The sequence below is a fragment of the Amblyraja radiata genome, chromosome 18 (genome assembly GCF_010909765.2).
Source record: "Amblyraja radiata isolate CabotCenter1 chromosome 18, sAmbRad1.1.pri, whole genome shotgun sequence".
NCBI classification, from domain to species: domain Eukaryota; kingdom Metazoa; phylum Chordata; class Chondrichthyes; order Rajiformes; family Rajidae; genus Amblyraja; species Amblyraja radiata.
The window spans coordinates 16,535,810-16,558,062 of NC_045973.1; the positions used below are offsets into that span (position 1 = coordinate 16,535,810).

General features: G+C 41.3%; 1 protein-coding gene across 1 annotated transcript in view; it reads left to right on the plus strand.

The window, feature by feature from the left end:
• Positions 1–22,253, plus strand: part of bsn (bassoon presynaptic cytomatrix protein) — a 322,179-nt gene that overhangs the window by 16,099 nt on the left and 283,827 nt on the right. Inside the window, exon 2 of the mRNA XM_033036746.1 lies at positions 6,020–6,416. Coding sequence (XP_032892637.1) covers positions 6,020–6,416 — 397 coding nt within the window. The remainder of the gene's footprint in view (positions 1–6,019; positions 6,417–22,253) is intronic.

Below are 22,253 nucleotides of genomic sequence, written 5' to 3' on the forward strand. Positions count from 1 at the left end.
GGAAATTTAAGAACTGAGCGAGTCAATAAGTAAAATGAGGGAGATATGGAATACTCTCTATTTGCCCAGATGAATACAGCTCGAATACATCAAAGAAAAAGCAGCTTGCTTGATCATCCTTTACACTACCTTAAAAGTATATTCCCTGTGCCACATGCTTGCTCTGTCCACAAAATGACCTGCAATTACTCACCAGGGGGGGCTGCAGAAAAGATCATAATTATTCAAAGGATGAGATATCTTTAATTATATGGATTGCCTAAAAAAAAAAGGCTTATTCTCCCTGGAACAGCAGAGGTTGCAATGGTGGCTGATGGTGGTATTTATGATCATAAAGTATATAGACAGAGCAGATAAAGCGAAATTGTTCCCATTGCCAGAATGAGAATGTTCAAGAGCTAAAGGATATTGAGCTAAAGAATCAAGTATGACGCAGAATTTTTTGTGCAGAGTATAGGAATACACTGACTGGGGTGAGAACATTGAAGAATACAACACAGGAACAGACTCACAGAGTCTGTCTTGAACATAATGCCAAGACCAACTCTTATCTGCCTGCACATTATCGATATCCCTCTGTTCCCTGCATTTCCACATGTCTATCCAAAAGTCTCTTAAATGCCACTATGGTATCTTTCCAGGCACTCGCCACTCTCTATGTAAAAAAAAAACATTGCCCCACACATCTCCTTTTAAGCTTGGTTCCTCTCAAAACTATGCCTGCTATGATTTGATATTTCTATCCTTGGAAAAAGGTTCTAGTCCTTCTATGCCTCTCATAATTTAGGTGTCCCCTCGAGCTCTAGATAAAACAATCCAAGTTTGTCATATCTCTCCTTGTAGCTAATACTCCTAATCCAGGCATAATTCTGTAAATCACCACTGCATCCTTTCCAAAGCCGTGTATTAGTTCCACCAGAACTGCATACATTACTCCAGATGCGACCTAACCAAAGTCCTACAAAACATAAATGACATAAATGCCCTGACCAATGAAGACAAGCGCACCATATGCCGCCTTTCCAACTCTATTTGTGTTGCCACTTTCAGGGAGATATGGACTTGGACCCCAAGATCCTTCTGTACATCAATGCTGTCAAGAGTCCGGCCATTAATTGTATATTTTCCTCTTCCATTTGACCTACTAAAGTGCAATACCTCATACTTGCTTGGATTAAACTCCATCTGACTTTTCTCCGTCCATTTCTGTAGCTGATCTATATCCCGCTGTATACTTTGACAGCCTTGCTCGCAAGCTGCGACCCTAGAAATCTTGGTGTTTTCTATCTTCGATGTGAATAATATATCACAAATTATTTGTGATATCACTCTTTGTGTTGAAAATGAATCTGAATAAGTGTTAGAAATGAATTAATTTAAAGGACCGGAAGGAAGTATTGGAGGTGATGCAAAATGGACCACATGGCCTCGTGTACTGTTAACGTTTTTGTGATTTGATTCACATTGAGAATACAAATGAAAGAACTTCAATTAATTTGGGGAAAAGAGAGATATGCCATCAATCTATAGATGAATTGGAATGTAACAGAATAATTGATAACCTTGTCCCTAAAGTTGACGAGGAACTGTGAGTGTGAGTGGGGCAGATTGGTCTTCACTATGCATCTGATGCTCTTTCTTAATTAGTGGGCAGCTTGTTCAGGACCTGGTTGTGGGTAATGAATGGTTCTGTTTGTGACCTGAAAGTAGAAAACTTGAAATACTTCAGAGTGAAACAACAGGAGTCAGAGATTTAAATATAGAGAATGTGTAATTTTATTTGATTGAACACTTCAATACAGAATAATTGTTAGGAGCAAAGAAATGTCAAAGTCTGTCTTCAGAAGGCTAAGATAATTTAAAAATATGCTAACGTGTAATAAAGGCAGGATTCCTTTGGGGAGGTTTGAGCATGCCAACAAGAGGCATGTGGTAAACTTGACAGGAATTTGTTTTGTTTTTTCAATCCTAGGTCAAAGCTGAAGCATGAAAGAAAATTCAAGCACTGGTTTAGGTTTATTATTGTCACATTTACAGAAGTACAGTGAAAAGCTTTGTTTTGAATGTTGTCCAAACGGATCAGATATGCTATACAAAGGAACAATCAAGAGAAACTCAACTACAATAGAATAGAGATAGAGCAAAGGGGGAAGATAATGAGTGCTGAATATAGTTCAGGATTGAAGTACAACAGTTCCATAGAAAAAGTCCAATATCCACATGGGGTAGAGGTGAATCAGACAGTACCCTACCCTTAATGTTGTTACTGTTCCTACACTCACCATTTCCTCTGACAGTTACTCGTTGTGTGAAAAATGTATCCCTTAGATCTTAACACCTCCTTCCACTCACCTCAACCCTCTGCCTTCTTGTTTTAGACACTCCAAAAATGAGATTGTGGTTACCTACCCACTCTGACTTTCATAGATTTGTTTACCTTTGTGTCACCTGTCAGCCTCAATCCCTCAAGGGAAGATAGACCGAGCCTATCCATCTCTCAAGCACTCCATCAAGGTAACATTTTTCAGCTCCCTTTCTCGCTTAATCACATCCTTCTGATAATGTGTCCTGAACTGCACACAGCTTCGACCATGTTTTGTACAAGTGTAACACGATGTCCGAACTCAGACTCTCTGACACACATTGTCTTGTTGATGAAGGCAAGTATGTCATGCACCGCCTTCACCACCCTGTCTACCTGTGTCACCATTTTCAGGGAGCTATTAACTTGTACCCCAAGGTCTTTCTTTGTTCAACTGCACCCCTCAGGGCCCCGCCTTGCATTGTGCATGCCGTTGTCTGATTTAACTTTGCAAAATGCATCACTTCACTGGTCAAAGTTAAGTTCCATCAGCCATTCCCTCACCCACTTTCCCCGTGGATCTGTATTCTGATGTAACCTTAGATGGCCGCCTTCACTGTTCATTGCACAACCAATTTTAGAGTTGTCCGCAAAGTTATAAACAAGCCACCCATATTCTCATGCAGAACATTCATATAGATATCAAACAATAGAGGAGCTCGCATCAATCCCTGCGGCACATTATTGGTCGCAGGCCTCCAGTCGGAACACAACCCTCCACTACCATCTTCTGCCTCTTACCACCAAGCATTTTTTCCCCTATTTGCTATCTCCTCCTCGACTGCATGTATTCGAACCTTTACAACCTTTACAATCAGCCTCCCATACAAGATCTCGCCAAAAGCCTTGCAAAAAAACGTAACAATTTCTGCAGATGCACCGTAGAAAGTTTCATATCCGATGCATCACAGCTCGGTATGGCAACTATTTTGCCCAAAACTGCAAAGAATTGCAGAAAGCTGAGAATGCATCCCAGTCCATCATTCACCACCCCCACCCCCGGAATCTCCATTCGACTCCATCTACACTTCATGCTGCCCTTGGGGAAGCAGCTAACCGGCTCAAGGGCAATGTATCTCAAAAGTTCTCTTGGCACCTCTTGTGTCGGGCAGAAGATACAAAAGGTTGAAAGCACAAACCACCAGATTCAAGAACGGCTTCTTTCCTGTAGTTATCATGCTCTGCTGCTGATGAATTCCTGATTTCCAAATCTATCTCGCTGCAGCCCTTGCACTTTTATTTGTGCTTTCTCTGTAGCTATAACACTGTATTCTGCATTCTAATTGTTTTACTCTTCTCGATGTACTCGTGTAGGGTATGATTTACTCGGATAGCACGCAGAGCAAAGATTTCCACCGTATCTCTGTGCTTGTGGCAATAATAAATGAATGCCAATGTCTGTTGCCAGATCTTGTCAATCCTCTTGGTCACCTCTTCAAAGAAACGTAATCAAATTTGTAAGACATGATTTCCCATACACGTAGCCATGCTGGCTACTACTTAATCAGTTCTAACATTCCAAAGGCAAATAAATTTCATTATCCCTTCTAATAACTTTCCCACCACTAATGTATGATTCATTGGCCTATATTTCCTGGCTTATCCTGCTTGTTGTCATTATATATATTTTTTTAAACGCACATCAGCAATCCTCCAGTTTTCCGGTACCTCACCTGTGACCAGTGAAGGTACAGAAGTCTCTGTGGAGGCCTCAGCAATCTATTCTCATTTCCTATAATATCATGAATACAGCTGCTCGGGCCCTGGGAGTGTATCTATATTTATGCATTTCAAGATTCCAACATGCCTACTATGTTGTGTTGATATGCTTCAGGCTATCTCTGTCCCCACCCCTGAACTCACTAGCTACCATGTCCTTTTCCATGGTAAATACAGCTGACAGTATTTATTTAAGACCTCATTCATTTCTTGTAGTTCCACACATAGGTTACAATATATTTAAATTAAAACATCGACCATCTAAGGGCTCTATGTATTTAAATTAGGGTGTTAAGCTCAACTGTTCATTTATTCTGCAAATTGAGTTCCAGCAAAAGACAACAGCAGTCCCACGTCCTTGGGTAAATCCATCCCAACAGCATCCTAGACGCTCGTTCGTAGGTAGGGTTTGTACATAAACTGACCCATTTGTAGCTTGGAGCGGACCTGCATATCAACAAAATCTTTTAGGATTTTCCTTTATCTTATCTGCCAGGCATATCTCCTGACCTGTTTTGCCATCCTAATTTTCTTGCTAAATGTATTTCTATATCCCTTGTACTTCTCAAGGGATGCATGTGATCCCAGCTGCCTATACTTTCCATATGCCTCCTTTTCCTTACCAGACCCGTATCATCCCTCGTGATTCCCAAATCTTGCTAGCCTTGCGCTTCACTCTGACAAGAACCTGGTGGCCTGAACTCTTCCAATCTCACTTTTCAATGCCTCTGACTTTCACATGACCTCTCCCAATCACTGTCTGTGTGTTCCTGTCTAATACCATTGAAATGAGCCTTCCCCCAATTTAGAAATTTAACTTAGGACCCCCTCCACTTTTTTCCCCCACAACTATCTTGAAACTGTTGGAATTATGGTCATTGGTCTGAAAGTGCTCCACCACTGACACATCAACCATTTGCCCCACCTCATTTCCTAAAGTGTAACCCCTTCTTTTGCAGGACCATCTACATACAGCTCCAGAACATTTTCCTGGACATACTTAACAAATTCTGCCCTGATTAATCCCTAATTGTAGTCCTGTAGGTCTGTGTCCAAGATGGCTGCCGTGAAGAGAGAGTGGACGCTGGCGCGCTTTGGCTGCCGCTGCTCTCTCTTCACACTGTTCTTCACACTGTTTTTGATTTTCTGTTTTTGGATTGAATTCTGTTTTTAATTTGTGTCTCTGTGATGTATTTTTTACCTGTTCTATTCCGATTATATGTTTTTATTCCGATTACTATGTAAGGTGTCCTTGAGATGTCTGAAAGGCGCCCATTAAATAAAATTTATAATTATTATTATTATTAACACTAGTCCCAGTCAATATTAGGGAAGTTAAAATCACCTACAGTTACAGTCCTATTCTTCCTGCACCGAAATGGGCTAATTAAACTCTCCCAATACTGTCATGCATAAATAGTTTTTTTTTCAGGATTTGTTTTGTAAATAGGCGCAGGGAACTGATTTTTTTTTTTCCCCTTTAGAAGACATTAAGTACCAAAGTTTGGAGTCTTTTTTATAGCACTAAGGTACAATGAAGAATACTGTTGGGTTGTAACCTATCCAAGTGAAATATGAGGTGCCCTTTCCTCCAGTTTGCTTGTGGCCTCATGCCAGCAATGGAGAAAGCCCAGGACAGAGAGGTCACATTGGAGCTATCTGTGGAGGAACAAAGAATTTTCATCATTAACAATCAGATTTTTCCTTTTAACTGCATATTTTTATCTTCTATACATTGCTTCATTACGGTATAATGATGACTTGTATCTCATGGAGTTGCTATTACAATTGTATATTAAGGCCATATTGGAAAAATGTTTCCTTTGTGTTACATGCACTTAAAGCTGCAAGAAAAAAGAACATATTATTTTGTTATTCAGCTGCTTAAGATTTCAGTAATGGTGATAATTAGACTGAAATTTGTCTTTCATTTTACAGTGCAAGACCACATCAGAGTATTCAGCTTGGTCAGCCCGATGTGAAAACTGAGATCCTCCAACAAACTATTCCCAACAATGAAAGTGCTCGAAGAATGCAAAATCAAGGTCGCTCTACACAATCTATACAACAAGACCAACGGAGGAATCTCCAAGTTGACACAAATATGAAAAGAACAGAAAAATTCCATTCTGCATCCCCAGATAGAGGAAGTGCTCCGACCTCTCCTTATTCAGTACCCCAGATAGCTCCGCTGCCCAGCAGTACGCTGTGTCCTATTTGTGCAACTACAGACCTGAACTCTTCTCCAAAACAGCCAAACTTCAACACTTGTACTCGGTGTCAATCAGTAGTGTGCAAACAGTGTGGGTTTAACCCTAATCCTGATATTACAGAGGTGAGTTTTTATTCCTTTGAAATACTTTGGCTTGAATAAGAGATGCTTCAAGCATGGTTATTTAATATGGATTACTTTTCTTCACTAAATGTGGATATGAAAATTATTATTTAAGCCTCATTCATTTTGAATTTAGTATCAAGTGGCAACAGTCAGAACAACAGACAGCCAACCATTTCACCTCAAGGTTCTACCACCCACCAAATGGAGCTCAGGGCCTGGCAGACATTGATGCAGAGACAACAACCTGGCTGCTCAACACCCGGCTTGAGATCCAACTATTCCTTTGGTTTATGTTTCATTCGCAAGATGAAGAAGGAGAAGTGTTAGATAGCTTGTTAAGTTCTATCTAGACTTTCTACCAAAATAAAGATCCATGGAAATCACTATGACAATTAAGATTCTGTGATTGATCATATGGTTGTGATTAGACTACTATATATTGATTAGACTGCTATTCTTTCAAGCGGACAATACAACAATCTTTGAAAAAGTGAAGTGTTTCAATGTTGGAAGGTTTGGTTTGTAGCCAAGTGTAGGGAATTGTTAAAATCAGAATGAAATTAGGTGGTTCAATTTGTAGTTAACTTGGATGTTAAGAATTTAAAAAAGAAAATTGAGAAGATATGCCGGATGGAATTGCTTTGGTGATTGAGTTGAAATCATTCAGTAAAAATAAATGCTGTATTGAAATTAAGACGGCATCAAGGACTTGTGGGTGTAATTAACAACTGCAAAATGGGGTTAAGACTGAAGAGGGAATTGTGCCCCATAGCTTCAGTGAGATGCTGAATTTTGTAAAGGTTAAAATTAGACAAGCTGTAACAAAGGCATAATAATATGTGTCGTTTTACAATACTGGAGAGGATTTGACGAACAAGATTAGTATTCACTTCTTTACACTAATACAATTCTTGACAAAAATCTACCCATCATGTGAAACCTTATAAATGGCAGATATAAATTAGATAACTTCAAGACCGAAAGTCAAAAGCTTTTTTCATAACAGGCAAATTTTCATCGTTTTCCCACGATTTTGGACACCAATAGTGTGACGTTAAAAACCCTGCCACATTTCGTCATGAATATTTAATTCATAAATAAACCTCATATGGCCCCGCATACATATACGTTTTGATAATAGTCTAGGGAAATATCTTCATCTAAACTAGGAGAAAAATACAGTAACATAAAGGTGATACAGTACAATAAAGATTAGGTAAAGATCGTTGTGCTTGGTGTCCATTGTCACAACGACCATTATCGGGGTCGGTACGTCCATAAGTTAAACCACGGAGGCTCCAAACCTCTAATGCTTTTCAAACACCCAACAAGGTATCCTATGGTAGTAGCGATCTTCAGGTGAGTTAATTATTTTTTTTTATTTTCCACTTTAATATATCAAAAACATCATGGTGTCAAAAACGCAATGACCGTTCACAATATATTTTCCGACTTTTTAAATTCACTTAATTTTTTTTGACATAAATCTGTTATCGAAACTAAGAAACTGAGCCAATCTTCAATTTGGCAACACACTGTTTCTTGTTTACTTGTCGTACGGACCAAGTTGCTAACATCATTCATTCGTGTCAACCGCTGGAAGCTCCGCAACGACCGTTACGGAGACATTTTACTTACAAAAGAATCAGCCCAAATCAAATGATCTGACGAATCATTGGCCATCGATAGCTCAAATATATAAAGTAAAGTACTGTTTAAATCGCATTGGTGAAAGTGCTTGGTTCTCGCTAATAATGTAACGTTCGTTTTAGTGTCCACCGCAACGAACGTTTGTGTAACACACGTTGCGGTATCCGCTCAGATGGATGCAGTATTGCATTAAATGATCAGGTGAATGAAATGGAAACGGTGTTTGCAATTTTATTCTTCCATGTGGTATTCATAAACATAGAAAGGAATAAGAAATATGTACTTACTGGGCCAACCAGCAAGGCCGTCTTAACGCATGGGCACGCTGGGCAGTTACCCGGGGCCCCACGAGCATAGAGGCCCCATGCTAATCTATGTATGTTGTGACCTGCTGTCAATAAATAAATACTATACTTTACTGAATTATAAATAATTGTTATTGGAAAGTGCATATTTAGCATGTGTTTTACTAAAGATAAACAATATTAATGTTAATTTTTATGATAACAAGTGGATATTGGCATTCGCCTCTGATTTAGTAGAACGGTCACCTCTGCAACCACATGTGCATGTATGTGTACGTATCTCACGCGCTACATAACTGGAAATCCTGGAAAAGGGAACCCATCGTATTTGTCGGCAAACATTTGTGAGGAATTTGTTGAATTAATGGGACAACATGTTCTTTGTGCTATTCTTGAAGAAATAAAAGAGTCAAAGTATTATTCAATAAGTGGATTCCACTCCAGACATCTCACACACTGATCAACTGACATTTACTGTCCGGTACATTCGAGGATGTGAGCCTGTGGAACGTCTCATTAAGTTCATCCCCATTTTTTCTCATGGAGCAAAGAATCTAGCAAACACTTGTGGATTTCCTTAATGAGAACAAAATTCCACTATCAAACTGCCGTGGTCAGTCGTATGACAATTCCTCAAATATGTCTGGACGCTATACTGGATTGCAAGCATGGATTCATCAACTGAATGATTTCGCCATCTGTGTCCCCTGTGCTGGACACAGCCTGAACTTAGTGGGAGTAAAAGCGGCAGAGTGTTGTCTACAGACTAAAATTCTTTGACTTTGTTCAGTGTCTATTCCTTTTTCTCTGCTTCTACACATCGATGGAATGTTCTGGCATCATCTTTAGGAAAAAATGTTGTGGTCAAGCGGCTGTCTGACACGAGATGGTCGTCACATTTTGATGCTGTTCATGCTCTGTGTGGGGGTTTCGAGAAAATTAAGCATGCACTAGATTCTGTATCAGCTGACATTGAACAGGAAGTGAACACAAGGCGAGAGGCAGAATGATTGAACGAGAAAATGGAGAACCTGGAAACGATCTTTCTCACAATTCTTTGGAGTGCCATTCGTGAAAGAGTGAACAAAACAAGTAAGGTCCTGCAGTCAGAGGATGTGAACATACTTGTTGCCATGAATCTTCTTGAGTCTCTGAAGACCTATCTTCAGGAAATTAGAGACAAATTTAGTGAATACGAATTGAAAGCCAGGAGTAGGTGTCCAGATTCAGATTATAGCGATGTGAAAAAACGGGAACGAAAGCGAAATGTGTTTGTAGGGGCCCCAGTGCACTGCTTTGCCCGGGGGCCTATAATGCTGTCAAGACGGCCCTGCCAACCAGGTCACTGGTGGACACCACGCAACAACCATTACACAAAATGTATTTGTGTATTCTCAATTCAATTCAAAGCACTTTATTCGTCCCCGAGGGGCAATTTAAAAGGGCTCATTACTGTAGCTTTTTAAAAAAAAAAAACTCTCTGCACATACCGGTCGACCGCACGAGCAGTGACCCGGCAAGGATTGGGTTGTCAGCAGCGATACAATAATAAAGAACACACAAAATGTAACACAAACATCCACCACAGCATTCATCAGTGTGGTGGAAGGCACAAAAATTTGGCCAGTCCTCCTCCATTTCCCCCCCCGTGGACAGGACCAGAGTCCAGAGTCAGTCCAGGATCGGCTCTTCCTCACCGGAGACCGTGGCTTTAGATTGTTGTAGGCCGCAGGCCGACGGTCAAGATTTAAAGTCCCTGCCGCAGCCAGAAGCACCATGGACTGCAGGGCCGGCGGTCGAAGCTCCCCTCCAGGGGTGATGGTAAGTCCATGCCGGCCCCGCGGTAGAAGTTGGCCGCGGGCCGGCAGTGATGGCTTCTTCTTCCCCCGGGTCCCCCACGAGGGATCCCGGGCTGTAGACGCCGCACCAGCTGGAGCTGTGCAGACCGCGGCTTCAGGCTGCGACTTCAGGCTGCCGGCTGCCCCGGGCCAGCGAAACGGAACGCTCCCCTCCAGCGAGCCCCAGCGAGGGTTCACCCGCTCCACGCCGAGAGTCCACGCTGCGCCCGCCGCTGAAGCCCCGGGCACGTCTCCGGGAAAGGCCGCGCCGATCCTTGATGTTAGGCCACGGGGGAGGCGACCTGGAAAAAGTCGCCTCTCCATGGAGGAGGCGACCGAAGCGGTTTCCCCCTTACCCCCCCACACCACCCCCCACACAAGACACACAAAGAAACATTAAATACACACTTTAAAACATACTAAAAAAGAAAAAAAAAGTTGAAAAAACTGACGCACTGCTGACATGGCTGCTGCCAGAACAGCGCCCCCTTCCCAATGCCATTTTCAGAAACTTGCCATCAATATGCTATATTTTCTTACATTTATTGTTGGTATTATGTTAGTCATGAACCCAATAAAGTGCTTATCAACTTTTTGGAAGGAATTTGAAATTTGAACCCATTTGTCACATTTTTGTGTGCAGTATTGTAAAAAGACATACTGATGATGAAGTTAACACTTACATAGTTATTATAAACATATTACCTCAATGGAAAGCAATGAATATCTTCAAGGTAGTTATCTACAAGGTAAATAGAGCCCATTTTGGGCAACTAGACAAGATCTGGCTCATTTTTCTAAAAGTTGCATATGTTCTGCAAGAAGATGATTAGACTTGCAATTCAGGAATTTGAGTTTTTATCAAGAAATTAAAGGAAACTGGTGAATATAGTAGGCATTTCAGGAATTGACATAATGCCTCCACATGGAACGATTGTCAATATGGGTTAGAGGATGGTTATACAGTTGGGTTATTGATCAAGAATGAGCCAATTGAATGGAGAGCAAATTCAATTGGCTAAACAGCCTTTACAACAACTAGTCACATTTATATTTAAAAAAATCTAGTGCATTTTTAATCAGAAGTCAATCCCTATTTGAATTAGATTTCTTACGTCCTCTGTTCAAGGTGGTAGTTTAAGTAAGGATATACTTGTGCAGCTGTCTGCTACTTTGCCAAAATAGTCATTAGAGGGTGAGTTTATATGGTTCTCTGTGACCATAATCAAATGGTCATTTTCATAACTTGCATTTTGAGTATTATAAAACGAGGTAACTCACTTGGTAGTTAACCAGCTATAACTAAAGGCAAGGATATTCTAATGGAAGTTATTAGTGCTATTAACTTTTACGCTTGGTTACTCTGAATAATTTTAGTTTGCACCTCGCTATTGAGATCAGTTGTCTCAGTTAAAGACTTAAACTTCACTTCCGAAGCAAGTAATGTGTTGAAGCACTGAATTGTTGGTGAAGGTTGGTTCATTTTTCTCCCCTCTTCCTTTTTGTATTTTGTGTTTATCGAGTTAAAATAATAGCCTCAGATTAAGACATTATGGTTTTTTGTAGATATGTCAGCTCTTTGATAGATCTACTCAATTAGTCGCACTTCGTCTGAAATTATTATCAAATTTGCTTTTGTGGCTCTTTCAATATTCAAGCTATAATACCTCACCAGAGCAAGTGAATTTGGGAACAGTATATCCTCGATATGAAAGGATTAAATATCAAAATGACATTTTAATAATGAGGACCGTGAATAGACAAGCAACATTTAAAAAAATTAACTATTCCGAAAACAATAGTTATTTGGGCAGATGGTAAATGGAGAAGTAAATCTGTGAATCTCAATGTTTGGAAATGTAATATGATTGTGCTGATAGCCAAAGGCTTACATTATTTTAACATTTAATGATTACAGTTGAAAAAGTATGACCTCTTCACATGTAATTAAAATATAATTTGATTAGAATATGAAGTATTAGTGAATAGATCATCTTCCCAAAGGCAAATTCAATTAGGACTGCATGTGTGGGGAAAAAAATTCCATTTTGTAATACCTTTTGGTAGATGTGTTACTATGCCCACCATCACTTACTAAATCCATAGTAATTCATAAACTAATAGAAAATTAAAGATGTTTTGATTTTTGTCTCTCAATTTACTGAGATTGTATTAAAGAAATGGTCATCTGCATGAGAACAATAGTCATTTATTAGTATATTTATTAAGCTGCATCTTAAGTGGCATGGCATCTGAATTAGTATTTTTTCCTGGAAAACTTGAATCTTTAGTTGCTTTGGTTGGAAAAATCTATCAATTGGTACCCTTTGTACATACTCAACAGGGATGGTGGTATGAGGGTGGCTAGGGGGATAAGTGAATGAAACGGAATTTACTTTGTACTTTGAATATAATTGGCTTTTTCAAGTGGATGGAGTTTTTGAGGAACTTAAAACTAGGTACAGTTTCTTCTTTTTCTTTAGTAATGTGAAATATCCGTTCAAATATAATGGCATCATGACATATACAGCAGACAGACTGAATGGTGCCATTCTGTCAATGTTTTGGTTGAACTATCACCAGTGCCATTTATTTCACTGCTACACTGCCGTTCAAAATCAGAAGGGATTTTGTTGCCAGTTGATCATGGAAATCTGAGGTATTTCGGCAGAATTTAGTTAAAGTTTCAGTTGATGCACCCATTGCAGGCATTTTGTGGCTCACATATAATTCATTACTTAGCAAAAGACATTGCATTTTAATCTGAGTATTACATTACAAATATATAACCAGTTATGTAAAACCAAGCACATTTGTGACATATTTGGTTTCCTTTCCTCAGCCTTCTTAAACTTAACTTCCATAGATTTCAAAAATAATTATGATCTAATTTTTTCCCCTTTTGCATTTTGAGGATTAACAAAAGAGGGCATATTTTTGCCTTGATGTGTAAAACTCAACGAGAAGACGGGTAAATGTCGATGTTACAGCTGGCAATGCTTTAACACATGTTAGGAATTCCAAATGCTTGAACTAGATAGGTGAAATTAGTAATGCATTTCATGTGGCCCAGAACAGCTTATTTTCTTGAGCATTGACCCATTTCAGTTTGCTTCTGTTCAATTCCTATTTGGGATTATGCTTTCTAGTGATAGAAAGTTTCTGAAAATAATGCCCCTGAAGTTCCAGGCATATCTGTCCAATGATTTCAAATATGCCATTTCTGATTTTCTTAGTGGCAACTTCCTTGCTAAAGGCATCATAATCCTCCTGGTGGAGGCCTGCACAGTGCAGGAGTGACTGGGTGCAAATCCAATCTCATGGTAGCACCAGATCAATCCCGTCACAGAAATGAAGAAACCTTGGCAGTTAGCTAAGCCATTCCCCCTGGCTGTTAAGCCTGTAAAGCTTGATTTCTGAATATCTCTGACATTAAGGAACTTAAGATCTTTCAAAACTTTCAGACAGTAGAATTACATTTTAAATTAAAAATAATGTATTACTTAAACACTTGACATTGAAACCATTTACAGAAAGGCAATATACATCAGAATTACATCTGTGCCATACAACTATTCGTCTCAATTTAAATGAATGCGGTTGCTGTTATGGCACATGTGTCCTTGGATAACTGTTGAGGATGTGTTGGAATGTTATGCTGTGCCAGTCCAATGTTGCAGATTAGTTAAATCACTAATCAGCTGTCGGAACATTTGGGACTTCAGTGTTCACACACATATCAAATCTACTGGCACCTGGGACTGGCCAGACCATTGAATATTGTATTTTAATAGAACATTTTACAAACTGTTAGAAATAAGATTGGATAAATTGATTTCTGAGTTCCATACAGAAATAATTCCATCAAAGGCAGAAGTGATGCAGTTAAAAACTTGGAAAGGAATTTGGTTGGCTATATGTGCTGGCCTTCTCCCTTTTCCTTCTTTAAGTGTTTACTTTTGTTTGAAAATTGATGCATACCTCTAACATTAGTACGGAATGCTACTAATCCTACTAGCCAATGTACAATCACTGGAAAATAAAGTGGAGGACTTAAGGTCAAGGCTGCTTTACCAAAGGGAGCTGAGGGAATGCTCTGTGTTCTGTGTCACACAGAAATGGCTCACCCCCAGCTCTCCAGACTCAGCCATCCAACCTGACGGTTACTACATCCATCGTATGGACAGTAGGCAGGCATCTGGGAAAGGGAGAGGCGGGGGTGTCTGCCTCATGGTCAAGTCTTCGTGGTGCTCAGATGAGGTAGTTCTGTCCAACTCCTGCTCTCCGCACCTGGAACATGGTGAAGTGTCGCCCCTTCTGAGTCCCGAAGGAATTCACCTCCATCATTCTGACCGCGGTCTACATCCCACCCCAGGCAGACATCCATCTAGCATTGGAAGAGCTGCACGCTGTGGTCAACAAGCACCAGACGGCGTACCCCCAAGTGTTTACCACCATAGCCGGGAACTCCCAACAAAGCCAATCTGAAAAAAATCACTCCCAAACTACTACCAACATGTCTCCTGCAGCACCAGAGGATTAAACACCCTTGATCACTGCTATACGACCATCAAGGATGCCTATCACTCTATACCTCGCCCTTACTTCGGGAAATCTGGCCATTCAGCGGTGTTGCTTCTTCCTGCATACAGGCAGGAACTGAAGAGCGCACCCCCCGAGGTGAGGACTGCACAGAGCTGGTCTGGGGAGGCAGAGGAACAATTACAGGACTGCTTGGAGTCAAAACCTGTGCGGACATTTTCAACCTCTTACTACTGAGGTCTGAGGTTCCTACTTTCTTTATGAGGGCATCAATAATACCGATGCTCAAGAAAAGTAAGATGACGTGCCTCAACGACTATCGACCAGTGGCACTAATGTCTGTGGTGGTGAAGTACTTTGAGAGGTTGGTTGTGGTGGATATCAACTCCTACCTCAACAAGAACCTCGACCCACTACAGTTTGCCTACTGTCACAACAGGTCAAAGGAGGATGTGATCTCACTGACTCTCTACTCTGAACTGGACCACTTGGACAATAAGAACACTTGGTGTTTATAACAAAGGCTGTTGTTTATAGACTACAGCTCGGCATTCAATACCATCATCCCTTCCAAGCTGGTTATGCCAGGAGGTGTGGTGTTGCAGAGCTCCCGTCCAAACACAAGAACGAGTAAAAACATATTTTTTGGAATTTGGAGGAGGTACAACGGTAATTTTAAACATCTTTGAGTATTGTGGCGACGCTGCAGAGATTTATTTTAAATGTTTCTTCATGTTTTGGGACTGCGAGCAGTATTATCAGCTAACTGCTGAGCTCCCACAACTGAGGTTGGGAAGTTCCATGTTCACTAAGGAAGACACAAACAATCTCCCAGATGTACTGGAGGACAGAGGATCTAAGGGGGTAGAGGAACTGAAATAAATTTTCATTAGGCGAGAAATAGTATTGGGTAGGCTAATGGGATTGAAGGATGATAAATCCCCTGGGCCTGATGGTCTGCATCCCAGGGTCCTCAGGGAGGTGGCTCTAGAAATAGTGGACGCATTGGTGATCACAGTCTTAGAATAAAGGGGAGGTTATTTAAGACTGTGGTGAGAAAAAAACCCTTTTCACCCAGAGAGTTGGGAATTTATGGAATTCCCTGCCACAGAGGGCAGTGGAGGCCAAGTAACTGGATGGATTTAAGAGAGAGTTAGATAGAGCTCTAGGGGCTGGAGGAGTCAAGGGATATGGGGAGAAGGCAGGCACGGGTTATTGAAAGGGGACGATCAGCCATGATCACAATGAATGGCGGTGCTGGCTCGAAGGGCCGAAAGGCCTCCTCCTGCTATTTTCTATGTTTCTATGAGGTTGGCAACCTGCCAGGAAACTGGCGCACCATAAGGAAGAGAGAATCTTTCTGGACTTTTTACATCTGCATCCAGAACAACCTCCCCTTACTGCCACATCAGTGCTAACCTGGCAGGTCTGGCTTTCATGCGGTGTGGGAGGTTTTCTGCACCGTCTTGATCTCCTTCTGCAGCCATGGAACCTGGAGCTGACGTTGCCTACTATCTCACGGGGATAGGAGGTTATCCAACAGGAAAGACTGCAGGCAAATCCTTTGTTCGTTGCTGCTGGAGCAGCGAGGACCAGCTGGGATTGCCTCCAAAGGTCAGCAGCTCGCCAGGGTATGCAGGAGTTCCGAGATAGCCGAGCGAAGAGGTGGTGATGCAGCAGTTTTTCTGGGGAGCCGCCATTATCATCGTTCGAGGCAACACCACTTTGCCTCCCTCCCTCGAATTGTTCCATATTGTTTTTTGTGTGTGGACTTGGCCTCGTGCCATTTGGACTGTTTGTGTCTGTCTGGCATTGTGTTTAAGTGCTATGTTTAAATTGTAGCGTCTGATACCATGCAGGGTCAATGTTCTGGGAGAGTGGGGCCTTCAAGATGCTATGCAGAGGCAGCTGCTTCCGCTGCTCCTCTTGGGGCTGGTTCCCCATGAGGAACCTGCCTTTTGAGCATGGGATAAGGTGCTACTTGTCCTCTTCAGATGAATTCGGAGGACTTCTCAGCTGCCATAGACACAGCCCGCAGGCGTCTTGTACGTGGGAAGAATGGTTGGGAAGGCCGCGTTCTTCCTCGAGTCCGTTGAGGGGGTGTACACGGCCGTGAGTAAAGGGGTCGCAGTGGGGGGGAGTTTTCTTGCAGGTCGAGCCCATAGTGTCCATCGTGCAGCGGGTGGTCTTGTCCAACGTCCCGCCCTACATTACAAACGAGGCCCTCCTTCCTCACCTTCACACCCTGGGGAAGGTACTCATAGACATCACCCCGATATCCCAGGGATTCCGCAGGAAGGAGCTGCGGCACGTTCTTTCCCTCCGGCGCCAGCTGACGATGTTGCTGGACCAGGAGTCGGTAGTTGATGGGAGCTTCTGTGTCCAGCAGGATGGGGATGATTTTACTGTCTTCTGGACATCGGAGCGCCCGCGGTGCCATGCCTGTAAGGAAATGGGGCATATTCGGAGGAATTGCCCCAAATCCCGGGCGGTGCCTCTAACCCTTCTCTCCCCCCCCCCACCCCTGCTCCCACCCCCCTTGTAGTTGAGTCAGGGAACCTTGGGGTTGCGCAGAGTTCGGGTGCGGAGGGTCAACGGAAAGGGGGAAAGGTCGCAAAGTACGAACAAAACCCCCAGAGACATAGGGTGGGGCGGGTGTATCGAACATGAAGGGTGTGTCCTTCGTGTTCGATTTGACGATAATTATGACGATAATTCTCTTGCAGATGCTGAAGTATAAATTCATTTTGTTTAATGGATGCATTGTATCTCTGGACAGATGTTGAATGATTGCCAAAGAAAGTAATGCAATTCACTGAGTGGATAGAATACATGGCTTGTGATACTTCTTTAAACCTTCACAACTATCAGTAATGTGAGTGATTTGTGATGCCCATTTAGATCAGTTTAGTTCATGATTGATTCCCAAGCTACTTGCCTGCATATCGCAGCAAAATAATTCTTTTTTCCTGAAAAGATCCAATAGAATCATAAATTTGTGTATTGCCTTGTCGGGTTTTAAACTTGCATATGATCTATTATTGATGTATTTTATGAATATCATGTGAGAAATAAATATGGGAATAGGCTGATCAATCTATTGCAGGCTTTGCCATTCATTAACATCATTAAATGTTGGTGCCACTTTCCTGCATGAACCCTCTCACCCTTGATTACCTCGGTCTTCAAAAAACTGTTAAGGGCCTGTCACACTTATGTGTCCTTGACACGCAAATTACGCGATCTCTTCGTCGCGTTGAGGCGCACGGGCATCGTATGGCCGCGTGGGGCCGGTCCCACTGAGAAGCGCGGAGGGGTATGTAGTTGTGCGCGACAACGCGCGGGGCTCCGAAAATTTTGTAGCAAACGAAATCTTCGCGCGCCAAAGGCCTGTCGAGTAACTGACGGCCAAAGTGGGACAGGCCCAAGACCCTGGCGGGACGCAACGTCTCACCTTCAACAGCAGCAGAAGCAGGCAAACGATCGCCAAACTCGGCCTGGGGCTCACGGCCGTTGCGGTCCAGATTTGCCCCAACTCCTACTCCCAGAGCGTGGCCAAGAAAATTGAAGATAGACACAAAATGCTAGAGTAACTCAGCGGGACCAACAGCATCTCTGGAGAGAAGGAATGGGTGAAGTTTCAGGTCAAGACCCTTCTTTCAGACTGAAGAAGAGTCTCGACCCGAAATATCACCCATTGCTTCTCACCAGAGATGCTGCCGGTCCCGCTGAGTTGCTCCTGCATTTTGTGTCCATCTTCAAATGACGTCACACACTCCAGACGGCTGTGCGGGCGCATGAAATCGCGCGCAACCTTCGCGGGACCGTCGAGCCTCAACGCGACCACGAGGTCGCGTAATTAGCGTGCCAAGGACACGTATGTGGGACAGGGGCTTTAGTCTTTGTCTTGAATAGAGCCAAAGTCTAAGATTCCAAAGCCTCCTTTCATGAAATGTAATTTTATTTCAGTATTGAATTAAAAAATCTGTTTAAATTCTTAGGGGTGGCTCAAAGAACTTAAATTAGGAACAATATCAACCTCCAGTCTGTTAAGCACCATATAAATTTGAATGTTGCAATAAAATCATCTCTTGTTCTTTGAAACTCAGAACATGAATAAGCTCAACCCTAAACCTCTGGACTTTGGCCTTGGAACCTCCATCTGCACCTGACTTCTGGAATTCCTGACCAGCAGACCTCATCAGTTGCAATCAGTCAGAACATTTTGTCCATCCTGACCCTGAACACTTGTGCCTTTCAGGGTTGCGTGCTCAATCCCTTGTTCTACTCGCTGTACACTCATAACTGAGTGCATGTGTACAACACCGATTCAATCTTCAAGTTCACTGATACCACTGTCAGCCAGATCAACAGCAACAATGGAACAAAATACAGGAGAAAGATTGGGAACCTTGTGTCACCGTGCCACAACAACAACCTAGCCCTTAACATCATTAATGATGTTTGAGTTGGTTGTTGGCCCAAGGATGGGAGGGTGCGAATATTAATCTTTTGTTGTTTGAGAGTCCCTCCAAAGTCCCCAAATTAGTCGTGTACAGGTAATGGTGGTATCCCAGGAGGCCTGATGGGAAGATCCTATTTGGGCACATGGTTAACTTGTTCCTGGTCAAATTTCTGGATTGATGCAAAGCAATGGTTAATATTGCAGATTACTCTGTTGGGTTGACAAAAAGGCAACATAATGTGATGTGAATTTCTAGACAGCCCAGTTATCGTTCAGGCAAGATAATTCCATTAAAATCAAAACTATGGAAGCATTATTTATATGGGAGCTTATTTACCATCAAGTTGATTACAAGATATAAATGGGCAAGAAGATTAGAACATACAGCTTCTGAATTAAGATTCTTTGATATTGGAAGTCGTATTTTTATTAATTATTTGCCTGACTCAACATCAGTGGTGTGAAGGGTTTATATAAATGGGCCTCGGTTAAATAATAATCCCTTACATTTACGTTTCTGAGCAATATTTTCTCTAGCAGTGCTGCATCATAATATAAATCCAATCCATGTTTTTTTTTAATTATTCTGGCTTATCTCTGAGGCATACTTTAGAATTAGACTTGAAGTAAAATAAATATATTAATGTTAACTTTTATGAATGCAAGCATCACGTGAAAGGTCACAGGTGCCGATAAGTCGAGATGTGCTGCTCAGCAAGCGCATAATTCATTTTTTTCTGTGTCACAAGATTTACATTTTCCATTGTACTGTTAGATTTTTTCCAGAACCCCTTGGGAAAACACATGTTAAATCTGTAATAGCAGATAAATCTTGGTGTCTAACCATATAGAAGGAATAGAAAGCTGTTTAAAAATTAAATATTTAATTTGCTCAGTTCTGGAAGGGATCTGTTGCCTGTAATGTAGTTTACCAAGGAATCCTCCTCGTCATTTGTGTTTCAGATTATTGCTTTTGCTAATTTTTCATTGTCATCTTTTTATGGCTCATGGAAAAAAGGCAAACTTTAAGATGCTAAGGCTTGTGCAATGGAATAAAATTACATTTAAAAAAAAAAAAATGCATTTTGTACTGCCAGATTGAGTTAAGGGGTTCTATCACAATATTGCTCTCCATTTCCTGTGTCACAGTTATTACCTTGTTAAATTTAAAATAATTTAAGGTGGACTTTATATTTGACACTGATCTATAATGTTCCAAATTTGGGTTGCCCAAATTGTTTCATTTGGTTTTTAAGCTCTGAGAAGGAAAATGTTCTGATCCTTTGGTAGTTGAATGTAGCTTTGACAAATGCTCCAATGGACAATATTATACAGATACATATTTGAAATTTAGCATGTTCAAGAAGGAACTGCAGATGCTGGAAAATCGAAGGTCGACAAAATTGCTGGAGAAACTCAGTGGGTGCGGCAGCATCTATGGAGCGAAGGAAATAGGCAATGTTTTGGGCTGAAACCCTTCTTCTTCTTCATTTGAAACTTAAGCACCCTCTTTGAGTCTGGTCATTGGAAACCTAATAGTTGATGTATTCAAATGTTTAGTTGATGATTTCATGGTGAGTGGCTCTTAGTTAATAAAGTGGAACGGACATAAGAAGGGTCTCAACCCGAAACTTCACCAATTCCTTCTCTCCAAAGATGCTGTCTGTCCCGCTGAGTTACTCCAGCATTTTGTGTCTATCTTCAGTTTAAACCAGCATCTGCAGTTCCTTCTTACACATAATATTCCAGAACCTGATTGGTTAAGCTTCCTGGGTTGTTAAATAATTGGACCACATGAGCTGAAAATTGGCCAATTTAAATGCATATGCAAAATACTGCAAAAGCTAGAAAGCTACATTGAAACAGAAAATGCAGAAAATATCTCAGTTACCAGTATCTGTGGAGAGGGAAATAGAGATAATACTGAGGCTCTATCTGTGGATGTCATAGATTTCAGGACTGCAGGCTACACCATTTGAATTAATTGTTCATCTCTAGTCTTTGTACCTTTGTCCCACTGAGTTACTCCAGCATTTTGTGTCTACCTTCGATTTAAACCAGCATCTGCAGTTCTTTCCTACACACTATGAATTATCTTCTTGATCCTGAAATAGTTTTTAGTTTCTAAATGTTCATTTTGCTGATTCCAGGAGAACTAATGGAACTGATGCCAGATAAATCTGGATGGTGTCAGCAATTTACTTGTACATAAGTTGATTAAGGACACGTTTCAATTATTTTGTGACATCAAATTCCAATTGAGCTGTATAGAACAAATTATTATTGGTGTGTAGTGGATTGGACCCTCTAGTATCAGGTTTGGCACTAGTGTTCTGGCATAACTAAAATTTAAGAAATTTAAAACTAATAAGATTAAACCAATATATGTCAATGATTGTTTAAACATCCACAGATTTCAAAAGATATTCTGCATTACCAATTTTATGTTTTTTTTAAAAAAGTGCATCCACGTATATTGCCTTTGATCTGGATTAAAATTTCTTCCAAGGAAGTTAAATTTTGGTTTTCGCACTGCATTTTACAAAAGACTGTGGTATCATAGCTTTATCATTGTAAATAGGTAAGTAAATTCAAACTGTGGGATTAGCTTCTGAATAACCATATAACAATTACAGCACGGAAACATGCTATCTCGGCCCTTCAAGTCAGTGACGAACACTTATTCTCCCCAAGTCCCATCTACCTGCATTCAGACCATAACCCTCCATTCCTTTCCCGTCCATATACCTATCCAATTTATTTTTAAATGATAAAATCGAACCTGCCTCCACCACTTCCACTGGAAGCTCATTCCACACAGCTACCACTCTCTGAGTAAAGAAGTTCCCCCTCATGTTACCCCTAAACTTCTGTCCCTTAATTCTCAAATCATATCATCTTGTTTGAATCTTCCCTACTCTCAATGGAAAAAGCTCATCCACGTCAACTCTGTCTATCCCTCTCATCATTTTAAAGACCTCTGTCAAGTCCCCCCTTAACCTTCTGCGCTCCAAAGAATAAAGACCTAACTTGT